Source organism: Solanum verrucosum, unplaced genomic scaffold (assembly GCF_900185275.1).
Source record: "Solanum verrucosum unplaced genomic scaffold, falcon-dt-bn FXZP01000108.1, whole genome shotgun sequence".
Classification (NCBI taxonomy): domain Eukaryota; kingdom Viridiplantae; phylum Streptophyta; class Magnoliopsida; order Solanales; family Solanaceae; genus Solanum; species Solanum verrucosum.
In genome coordinates this window covers 1,170,070-1,182,072 of record NW_026020274.1, presented here as the reverse complement: position 1 = coordinate 1,182,072, position 12,003 = coordinate 1,170,070, and the positions used below count along the sequence as shown (strand labels likewise).

The 12,003-nt window shown below is 29.7% G+C and overlaps 2 protein-coding genes across 4 annotated transcripts in view; one reads left to right on the top strand and one right to left on the bottom strand.

Annotated features, from left to right (window-relative positions):
* LOC125834031 (uncharacterized) overlaps positions 1-12,003 on the bottom strand; it is a 509,901-nt gene that overhangs the window by 422,750 nt on the left and 75,148 nt on the right. The window lies entirely within an intron of this gene.
* Positions 255-3,323, top strand: LOC125834021 (peroxidase 12-like). 2 transcript variants are annotated; one of them, XM_049513199.1, is made up of 4 exons: positions 269-533; positions 1,295-1,489; positions 2,510-3,086; positions 3,117-3,323. In XM_049513199.1, exons 1-4 carry the CDS (start codon positions 279-281, stop codon positions 3,137-3,139), a joined length of 1,050 nt encoding a protein of 349 aa, XP_049369156.1. In that variant the 5' UTR covers positions 269-278; the 3' UTR covers positions 3,140-3,323. The 2 variants fall into 2 exon arrangements, with proteins under 2 accessions (XP_049369155.1, XP_049369156.1); XM_049513198.1 differs by having other exon boundaries at positions 255-533; positions 2,510-3,323.

Sequence of the window (12,003 nt, the reverse complement as noted above, 5' to 3'; positions counted from 1 at the left end):
GAACACTTGAAAAAAGAATTAATTATAATGATAATATAGGAAAATTAATTAACACTTTTTTTGATTTAGTAAGGTGATAAACTAATATATGACAACTATATTTAATATACTAATCAACTAATATAAGGCGGAGAAAAGGTAGTTGAAGCCATTATGATCGACTAATATGTACGAAATTTAAAATGAACAAATAAAAGTGAACGGATGGAACAATTATTACATCCTTCCCGCTATAAATGTAGAGGCAAGTTAATGTGAACCTTCATCAATTAATCATAATGGCTTCAACTAGCCTTTATACTTTGGCTTCTTCACTTGTACTAATCCTTTCTATTTTTGTTTCAATCCATTTTCAAGTAACAAAAGCTCAAGGTACTCAACCAATTGTGAAAGGTCTTTCATGGACTTTTTATGACTCCATTTGTCCCAATGCTGAATCCATCATCAGGAGCCGACTCCAGAATGTTTTCCGGCAGGATATCGGTCAGGCCGCCGGCCTTCTTCGTCTTCACTTCCATGATTGCTTTGTTCAGGTATCGACCTGAGTTTAAGGCCTTATTTATTTTCGTTAAAATTTAGATATCTGAATTTGAAAAAACATAAATGAATGATCAAGATATTATCGCTAGATCTGAACATCAAATGATTACGTTACTGAGAAATAATACTAGGTACCATATATAATACTAATTACAAGTATATTCATCCGTTTCATATCAATTATCCACTTTCTCCTTTACAGACTTCCTTAAGAATCATACATAAAATGGATAGTTTTACTAATTTACCCTTTATTTGACTCTTTTGAAAAAGAAAATATATGGAACTTATAAACTTTCAAAAAATATATGTTGCAGGGGTAAAATGAAAAGAAATAATAACTAATGTTATAACCTATAAGTAACTATAAGATACAATTCCTATCCTTCACTGTCCTGTCTTCTTTGTCTACTTCACGATGTATGAAATGATGTTTGTTGCACTCACTTTAAATTATCACATTGCTCTAATATCGTGGACACTACTTGTTATTTGCTACAACGAAGATAGTGGAAGTCATGAATCTTGTTACGTCGATATTTCTATCTTGCTATGTATTAGAAACATATGGTTAAGTTTGATAGTTTTTAAAACTTATAGGTATAAATTATAGTTAATAAAAAAGTGAAATATATTTCTCCAACATTATGACCAAACACATGGTGAAATTTCATTCAAATAATATTTATCAAAAATATTTATAAATTTATGATTAAATGCTAATTTAATATATGTGACACTATTTTATACACAGGGTTGTGATGGATCAGTACTATTAGATGGTTCAGCCAGTGGACCAAGTGAGAAAGATGCACCCCCCAACTTGAGTTTAAGACAGCAGGCTTTTCGGATCATCGAAGACCTTCGCCGCCGTGTCCACCGGGACTGCGGTAGAGTCGTTTCTTGTGCTGATATTACTGCTATTGCTGCTCGTGACTCTGTTTTCTTTGTAAGTTTATGTTTATTAGTATATCATGCATTTATTGATTTAATTTAACATATAATAACGTTTTTATTTTGGAGAAAAACTTTCAAGTCAAATTTATGACAAATAGTTCAATGCGCAATAATACAAAAGCCTCAAATAATTGAACAAGTTTTCACTTCTCAATAATGTTCGCATTCAAGTGTACCACGTCCACAAGTTTTAGCTAAACTGTCACACCATAATTAATAGCATGTCCTTTCTTATTACATTCGTTTTAATTTATTTTTCTAAATTTATCTTGACATTAAAAAAAATTAAAAGTAAGGAATTTTTCAAAAAATTGTATTTTTAAATTTAATTTATATAAAATATGTTAAAATGTTCTTTAATCTTTCGGTGATAAATATGTCATATGAAAGTTAGAATTAATGAGTTGCGGAAAAAGGAAATATATATATATATATATATACACACACACACATACATACTCCTTTCGTCCTATTTTATATGAGTTAGTTTGACTTGATACATAATTTTTTTTTTAAAAAACTTTTTAAACTTGTGGTCTAAAATAAGTAATAGATGTTGTGTGACTATAAATTATTTCATTTAGGGTAAAAACAAGTATTTTAAAGTTAAATTGTTATTGAATATAGAAATGTGTTACTCTTTTTGGGACGGACTAAAAAAAAGTGTTACTGAATATAAAAATGTGTCATTTTTTTTTGTACCAATTAAAAAGAAAAGTGAGTCATATAAATTGGGATAGATGGGAGGGAGTAATCGTTTTCTTGTCAAACCATTTGGTCAAATATAATAACATCAATGGTTTCCCTAAAAAATGTAGTGAAGCAAAGTTTTGAATATTATCAACAAGTTAGAACCCATATATATATTAAGTACTTATACATAAATTCAATACATCATAATTTCTCTCTATGTCAATGTAGTTTAACCTTATCATAGAGGATTAGTTATTATTTTTATTAGGTTACTAATAAATTATACAAGTGATCTGATTATGTAAATAATTAAATGCAGTCGGGTGGCCCGGACTATGATCTACCATTAGGAAGAAGAGATGGACTCAATTTTGCAACATTAAATGAAACCCTAGCCAATCTTCCACCACCTTCATTCAATACAAGTTTAATTCTAGCTTCACTTGCTACTAAAAACTTCACCCCAACAGATGTTGTTACACTTTCTGGTGGTCACACCATTGGTATTAGTCATTGTACTTCTTTCACAGAGAGACTTTACCCTAATCAAGATTCATCCATGGATAAAACCTTTGCCAAAAACCTTAAAATAACATGTCCCACTACAAACTCCACGAACACTACTGTCCTAGACATACGATCACCTAACAAGTTCGATAACAAGTACTACGTTGATCTCATGAATCGACAAGGGCTTTTCACATCGGATCAAGATTTGTATACGGATAGAAGGACTCGAGGGATTGTTACGAGTTTTGCTATCAATGAGTCTCTTTTCTTTCAGGAATTTGTGAATTCCATGATCAAGATGGGACAATTGAATGTGTTGACTGGAACACAAGGTCAAATTAGGGCAAATTGTTCGGTCAGGAATTCAAATAATTATAATTTGATACTTCCTTCTTCTCTTGGAGATCAAGAGAAACAAGGAACTTGGTCAGAAATATAGCCCTTTTGTGGTTATTTCTACATATGTTTGTTGTGTTTTTGGAGCAAAATATAAGGGTGGTGGGCCGTTGTAGTTATCGTAGCTTATGGCTATAGCAATAGAAAGGCCCCATCGAAAAGCTAATAATTTTATGTGTACGTCTTCTTGTTTAAGTATGTGTGGACACATAAGTGTTTTGTTTGAAATGTGTTTGTTAGTGAATAATAAATAAACCTATGTTATTCCTCTATTAATCTTAAGCTTTATTTGTTTACTTTGATGAAGATTTTAATTTTAATCCTTGAGGCCTCAATAATTAAGGAATTTATTTTCGGTTTGAATTTTAATTATTCAAATGGTCACATTTGAAGTGTGTATTTTTTTTTACAATTTGTATACGAATGATTAATACCTTTAACAAGAAAATTTAATATCATAAGATGTTATCGATTCAAGAATTTTCTAAAAAATGATATTTCACCACATCTATATCTACGGCTAAGCACCACCATCACCGACGACTACTATCATCCTCAATCACAAGTCACAACCAATAGACATGTCAATCCTTATAACACTATCAGTAGCCATCAATTATAATTATCACCACAATTTTTATTAACAATATTTACCGCCTTCAATCATAATTATATGTCAATAACCATTATTATCAATCACGATCACTTATCAGCAATCACTATCATCCTTCACAATTATCAGTTATCACTACTAACTACTACTATCAATCATCAACACAAGCTACGTATTACCCATAACCACTACCATCAGTCACCACCAACCATCGTCATAGTAGAAACCTATAGACACCCCCACTAACCATCACACGCATCACCATTCATCATATAATTAAATCCATAATAGATCTTAAAAACAAAAAAAAAACATTCATTTCATTCTCGATAATTTTCGTTCCCTTTATTAATTTGTTTTCCATTATAAAGTAAACTTTTGATTTGATTTCTTTCTAGTTTCGGTATTGTAATAATTATTTTTCAAATGATTAATTAACTCGGTTGCAAATTTGTCAACCCACTTAGTTAAATTTCAGAAATGAAGTTAAACATGTGACCTTTGGTTACCATATATAGTTGAATGCTAATTGATATAGAATGAACTTAAAAAATTATATACTTCTTTTTAATATAGTAAGGAAAGTTGTTGAAAATTACATAATATGCAATTTTATAGCAAGTAGTTCAATGTAGCAAAGACACTAATAGTCTATCTTAGTCAAACAATATTATACTCTTACCATAGTTGAATGCCAATTGATGTAAAATGAATTTAAATCTAGATCCTTTTTTGAAAGAGGTTTGGAAAGTTGTTGAAAAATACATTACACAAAATCTTAAGTAAAGTAGTCAAATGTAGCAAAGATACTAATAATCTTAGTCAAACAACATTATAATTAATACTCTTACCAGATTTAAATCTATCTAGATCCATTTTTGAAAGAAGTTTGGTAAGTTGATGTAAACTTGGCAAGTGAGTAAATGTAGCAAGATACTAATAATCTATCTTAGGTAAGCAAAATTATTTTCCTACCATTGTTGAATGCCTTTGTCTACCTATAAATAATGCTATTTTGGAGATGTCAAATTGTGAAATATTATTGAGTACTAAGTCTACAACAATAAGAGAATGACTACAAAACTTGAGCTTTTGAAACGTATTTTAGCTAGTGTTGCCAATAACAAAGAAGAATTGACAAAGATGGGGTTGGAGAACAAAGTCACAAAGATGGAGTCTCTCATAATGGAACTTTGGGAGGATCCTGAATTTTGTGTAGACAAAGAGAGTGAGGTGGATTTTGAGAATTATTTGAGCTTGGTAATAAAGGATATTTTCACCTAAGAGTCCCCATGAGTTCAACTTCATCAAATGCAAAGTAGAGTGTGATTAATAATGGGATAAAGCTTATGTTTCTTTAAGATGATGAAATCTATTTAAGTTATCACCTTGTATCGTCTTAATGTGAAATATTAATAGTTTTACTTTTCGTGAAAAAATTAAATCTCTTTGATTAGTAAGGTAAGACCTAGCCCCCTTACCTGTGTACTTTTCTCTTTGAGATCCTTTATTATTTATTAATAAAAATCTAGTTCTAAACGCCTTGCCTTGTAGATTTGCTTTGAAAGAATGAAAAATCTGCATTCAATATGTTTCTTTTCCTTAATATTTTCATCATATATAGCTTCTTTACTCTTATATATACTTTCAAACTGTTTTTTTTAATGTGTATCATAACTTCTGTCTCTAATGAATAATTTAGTCTTTTTGTTATACTAGACATGTATATACTCCCACCAGAAGCGGCTTAACACATCAGTTGTCTATACCAAATTCAAATGGAGACCTTTATTTTCAATTATTTTATTTATTAAAGATTATTATAACCAATTCATTTGATATTTCTTGAGATATAGTTTTTTAGATTTGTCAAACTTCTAAGTTCTAATAATTCTTTCCTCTTATATGAAAAATTTATATTTTCTACAAATAATATTCAAGATTTTTGTACAAAAAAAATACTTATAACTTCAAAGTAAACGGATGCACGTGCACCCCGCTAATAAATTAGGTGGGTTCATCTCTACACTTGGGCCTAACTCAACTCCAAAAAGTTAGCTCTTGAGGAGAGGATTGCACAAGTCCATATAAGTAGACAACCAATTTATTCTCCAACCAACGTGAGACTTTTTAACCCATTGTAATAGACGGGTTTAAGAATTAATATGGAAAAACTTTCCAAACTTTCAAAATTACTCTTAAATTAAAATAAATATTTTTTTATATAAAAAGTACACTTTATGGTTTTTTGCCAATAAGTGGGAACCAACATAAAATATTGATAGCGTCATTAGATATTTATCCAATAAAAATATATGTCCTTTTTTTTTACAACTAACTAAAAAAATATATAAGTCATATAAATTAACATAAAAAAATATTTTACGATTTAATACAACATGAATTATCCCCAATTTCTCTCAACTTCTACCATTGAGCAATTTTCACAACTAAATTTGTTGAGAATTAGTGATTGCTTCACATTGGCAAATCTACATATTTTCAACAGTTTTTTAACGGAAAAGGGTCAAAATTACATTAAAACTATGCGAAATAGACTAGTTATACCTTCCATTATATTTTGGGATAAAAAAAATACCCCCGTTATCCCAAGAGACCACAAATACCCTCAAGAGTTAACTATCAAATTTTTTAATGATGTGGCAAGCCACATGAGACTAATCCCTCCACCTAAGCGTTGCCAACTAGGATTTAGAAAAGAAAAAAAGCTAGACGTTTAGCGGTGACAAAAGCCGCCACAAAATCCCAAAACGTTGCCACTAAAGATTTTGAGTGATTTTTAGCGGCGATTAAGGTTGCAATAGTCATTCGCTAGTAAAACATATTTTTTTCTCAAAAGAAAATATGATAATTAATTTTTGGTTTCAACCTAATTTTCTAAAATTAATAATATGTACTATCAATATTAAGAACATCCAATATTATTACGAAAATCATCAACATTACTTCTCGGTTCAAATCTCCAACTACATAATGAGTTATTGTACATTTTACGTATTTACATATGACATAAAAATAAAAGATATAGTTTATTCAAACTTGCCTTGATCGATGTCATTTGTAATTTTTTTTTAAAACAATGAAGAAAAAAACATAAAATCATAATTTAATGCTAAAAAACTGTGAAAACTTTTATTGGCGATATTCTAGCTAGGCTTTTGTGGCGACTTTAATCGCCGCTAAAGGTCTAAATTTTTTAAGTGAATTCTAGTTAGCAACGCTTAGGTGGAGGGTTAGTCCCATGTGGCTTGCCACATCACTAAAAATTTGGGTTTTTACGCTAACTCTTGAGGGAATTTGTGGTCTCTTAGGATAACGACGAGGGCATTTTTTATCCTAAAATGTAACAAAGGGTATAAATGATCTATTTCGCATAGTTTAGGAGCAATTTTGACCCTATTCCCTTTTTTTAATAACAAGCACGAATGATTTTATAATTCATGCATTATTTTACCATGTGAACTGGACAAAGTAGAAATAAGTTGTCCATCTTTTATTCAAATAATTAGCAAGACAAGAAATCAAATGTGAATTTTATCCATATTAAAGTAATTCTTGTGGCAATGATCGATGATTTGCCTAATTAAGAAGCAAATAAAGTGAATTTTAGCAAGTAGTTAAATGTAGCAAAGACATTAATAATCTATCTTAGCTAAACAATACTATACTCTCATCATAGTTGAATGCCAATTGATGAAAAATGAATTTAAATTTAGATTCTTTTATGAAAGTGGTTTGGAAAGTTGTTCAAAATTACAAAAATATGAAATCTTAGCAAGTAGTTAAATATAGCAAAGATACTAATAATCTATATTAGCCAAACATTATTGTACTCTTACCATAATTGAATACCAATTGATGTAAAGTGCATTTAAGTTTACATCCCTTTTTGAAAGAGGTTTGGAAAGTTGTTGAAAATTACATATTATGAAATTTTAGCAAGTAAACGGATGCACGTTAGCTTTTGAGGGGAGGATTGCACAAGTTCATATAAGTAGACAACCAATTTATTCTCCAACCAACGTGAGACTTTTTAACCCATTGTAATAGACGGGGTTTAAGAATTAATATGGAAAAACTTTGCAAACTTTCAAAATTACCCTTTAATTAAAATAAATATTTTTCTTATATAAAAAGTACACTTACGGATTTTTGCCGATAAGTGGGAACCAACATAAAATATTGATAGTGTCATCAGATATTTATCCAATAAAAATATTTGTCCTTTTTTTTACAATTAACTAAAAAAATAAGTCATATAAATTAACATAAAAAAAATATTTTACGATTTAATACAACATGAATTATCCCCAATTTCTCTCAACTTCTGCCATCGAGCAATTTTCACAACTAGATTTGTTGAGAATTAGTGATTTCTTTCACATTGGCAAATCTACATATTTTCTAACAGTTTTTTTAATGTAAAAGGTCAAAATTACACTAAAACTATGCGAAATAGATCACTTATACCCTTCATTATATTTTGGTCCGACTGAATCAATATCGCGTTCTCCTTTGCTGCTATGAAAATAGTAACAGGTGTCCCTGACGCTATTCCTGTAATAGGATCACCTTTGGTCGAATTATTGCGCGGAAGCGCTAGTGTGGGACAATCTACTTTGACTCGTTTTTATAGTTTACACACTTTTGTATTGCCGCTTCTTACTGCCGTATTTATGTTAATGCACTTTCCAATGATACGTAAACAAGGTATTTCTGGGCCTTTATAGATAGAGAAAATCATCCCAGCCTAGTCTATAGGAGGTTTTGAAAGAAAGGAGCAATAATCATTTTCTTGTTCTGTCAAGAGGGTGCTATTGCTCCTTTTTTTTTTTTTTCTTTATTAATTTCCTAGTATTTTACTGACATAGACTTTTTTGTTTACATTATCGAAAAAGAAAGAGAGGGTATTTGCTTGCATTTATTCATGATTGAGTATTCAATTTTTATTTTCTATTTATTTAAAATTGTAGATAGAAAAATACCTCTGTTGTTATCCCAAGAGACCAGAAATACGCCTCAAGAGTTAACTACCAAAATTTCTAGTGATATGGCAAGCCACATGAGCCTAATCCTTCTACCTAAGCGTTGCCAACTAGGATTCACAAAAAAAAAACATGACGTTTAGCGGCGACAAAAGTTGCCACAAAATCCTAAAATATTGCCTCTAAAGATTTTGAGTGATTTTTAGCGGCGACTAAGGCTGCAATAGCCATTCTCTAGTAAAACCTATTTTTTCAACAAAAAAATATGATAATTAATTACTATCAATATTAAGAACATCCAATATTATTACGAAAATCATCAAAATTACTTCTCGATTCAAATCTCCTACTACATAATGTGTTATTGTACATTTTACGTATTTACATATGACATAGAAATAAAACATATAGTGTATTCAAACTCCTCCTTGATCGATATCATTTGTGATTTTTTTCAAAAACAATGAAGAAAAAAAACACAAAATCATAATTTAATGCTAAAAAATTGTATGAAAACTTTTATTGGCGATATTCTAGGCTTTTGTGGCGACTTTTATCTCAAACTAAAGGTCTAAATTTTTTAAGCGAATCCTAGTTAGCAATGTTTAGGTGGAGGGATTAGCCCCACGTGGCTTGCCACGTCACTAAAAATTTGGGTTATTAACTCTTGAGGGAATTTATGGTCTCTTAGGATAACGGCGAGGACATTTTTTATCCTAAAATATAACGAAGGGTATCAATGATCTATTTCGCATAGTTTAGAAGCAATTTTGACCCTTTTCCTTTTTTTTAATAATAAGCATGAATGATTTTATAATTCATGTGTTATTTTACCATGTGAACTGGACAAAGTAGAAATAAGTTGTCCATCTTTTATTCAAATAATTAGCAAGACAAGAAATCAAATGTGAATTTTATCCATATTGAAGTAATTCTTGTGGCAATGATCGATGATTTGCTTAATTAAGAAGCAAATAAAGTGAATTTTAGCAAGTAGTTAAATGTAGCAAAGACACTAATAATCTATCTTAGCTAAACAATACTATACTCTTATCATAGTTGAATGCCAATTGATGAAAAATGAATTTAAATTTAGATTCTTTTCTGAAAGAGGTTTGGAAAGATGTTCAAATTTACATAAATATGGCATCTTAGCCACTAGTTTAGTATAGAAAAGATACTAGTAATAATCTATATTAGCCAAACATTATTGTACTCTTACCATAATTGAATGCCAATTGATGTAAAATGCATTTAAGTCTACATCCTTTTTTGAAAGAGGTTTGGAAAGTTGTTGAAAATTACATAGTATGAAATTTTAGCCAGTAATAAATGTAGCAAAGATACTAATAATCTATCTTAGTCAAAGCAATATTGTACTCTCTTACCATAGTTGAATGCCAATTGGTGCAAAATGCATTTAAATCTAGATCATTTGTTGAATTGAGGTTTGGAATGTAGTTGAAAATTACATAAATATTAAAATTTTAGCAAGTAGTCAAATGTGGCAAAGATCCTTATAATCTATCTTACCATTATTAAATGCCATTTTTTACCTATAAATAATGCTATTTTGGAGGAGTCAAATTGTGAAATATTATTGAGTGCTAAGTCTACAAAAAAATGGCAATGAGTAATGTTGGGCTTTTGAAAGTGACTTTAGCTAGTGTTGCCAATAACAAAGAAGAATTGAAAAAATTGGGGTTGGAGGACAAAGTCACAAAGATGGAGTCTCTTGTTTTGAAACTTTGGGAGGATCCTAAATTTTGTGTTGACAAAGAGAGTGAAGTGGATTGTAATAAGTTTTTAGACTTGGTATTGAAGGAAGTTGAAAAGAAGATTGAAGTTGTAAAAGCTGGTGTGAGTTCAGCATCATCAAATGCAAATTAGAGTGGGATTAATAACTGAATATTTCAAATCTATTTAAGTTTAAGTATCGTACTTGTATCGTCTTGTAAGACGAAATAATAATAGTTTTACTTTATGTCAAATGAAATATCTCTTTGATTAGTAAGATAAGGTCTAGCCCCCCTTGCTTGTACTTTTCTCTTTGAGATTCTTTATTATTTATGAATAAAACGTAGCCCCAGGTACCTAGCTTGCCTAGCGTATTTGGTTAAGGAAAAATGAAAAATCTCTATTCAATATATTTTTTTCTTTTTATATTGTCACCATATATAACTTATTTTCTCTTATATATACTTGAGAAAAGACATAAATTCCCCCCTAAACTTGTGTCGAAAAGTCAGTTACACGTTCAAACTATTGTGACGATCTATTACACACCTAATCTTGTTCAAAGTGATATTAAATCCCCTTCGAACGTGACATGACAAAGAACGTGTCTTCACCTTCCTTAAGGTGCGTGAGAAGAAAAAATTATATGTTAAAATGACGAATTTCAACACTTGACACTATTTTATTGGTCATATAATTATGTATTATAATTTTTAATATATTAATTCACTACAACAAATATGATATATAGCTACAAAATTATTAGCGACGACATCAAATTCGTCACTAATTGTTCGCTTTTAGTGACAAAATTTACTTTTCGTGCTTAAATATATGAGACACATACTTTTAGTGACAAAACAAAAAAACCGTAGCAAAGTTTCGTCTACTAAAGTTTCCCACCAAAAAATTAATTGGCGCCATTTGTTAAGTAGTGTTAGTCACGAATTTAAAGTTATCGGTGACACATTATTTCGTCACTAATAATGTATCTAATTCATGACAAATTATTTTTTGTCTTAAAATTTATTGATTTTTTTACCCAAAAAAATTTCATCTAAAAAAATATGTTGTTACAATATCGACAAATTAGAATTCATAGTTAAATATTATAAGTTTTAGCTATAAGAATTTAACTTTAATTATGATATTTATTTTCGTCACTAATAGTATAAATAATTGGTGACAAAGATTTTATTGTCTCTAAACAATCTGTGATTCAGTGACAACAAAAAAATTGTCACGAAATATGTAAGGTGTTAAATAGCGACGACTTAAAATTTGTAGTGAATAATTCAACTATTTGCTATGAAAAAAATTCATAGCTAAATACAATTTTTTTTGCTACAATTGTTCATAATTACAAGTGACAACTTACAAAAAGAATAATATAAGTGCTTCATAAGAAATAGACAGAGTCCTTTCGTTAATTGGCGAGGGAAAATATTAAAACCAACGAATTCGGTCCATTTTGTAAAAATGAAAAAGTTCAATTCATGAATTTTCTTAAATTACACAATTATGCATCATTTCAAAAATACAATCCAGGTT

What these genes read in the sequence shown, in the direction of transcription:
- LOC125834021 (XM_049513198.1), top strand. Translation starts at nt 279, where the DNA reads ATGGCTTCAACTAGCCTTTATACTTTGGCTTCTTCACTTGTACTAATC. An exon ending in TCCATGATTGCTTTGTTCAG is followed by an intron (nt 534 to 1,294) that starts GTATCGACCTGA and finishes TTTTATACACAG; the next exon opens with GGTTGTGATGGATCAGTACT. An exon ending in CTCGTGACTCTGTTTTCTTT is followed by an intron (nt 1,490 to 2,509) that starts GTAAGTTTATGT and finishes AATTAAATGCAG; the next exon opens with TCGGGTGGCCCGGACTATGA.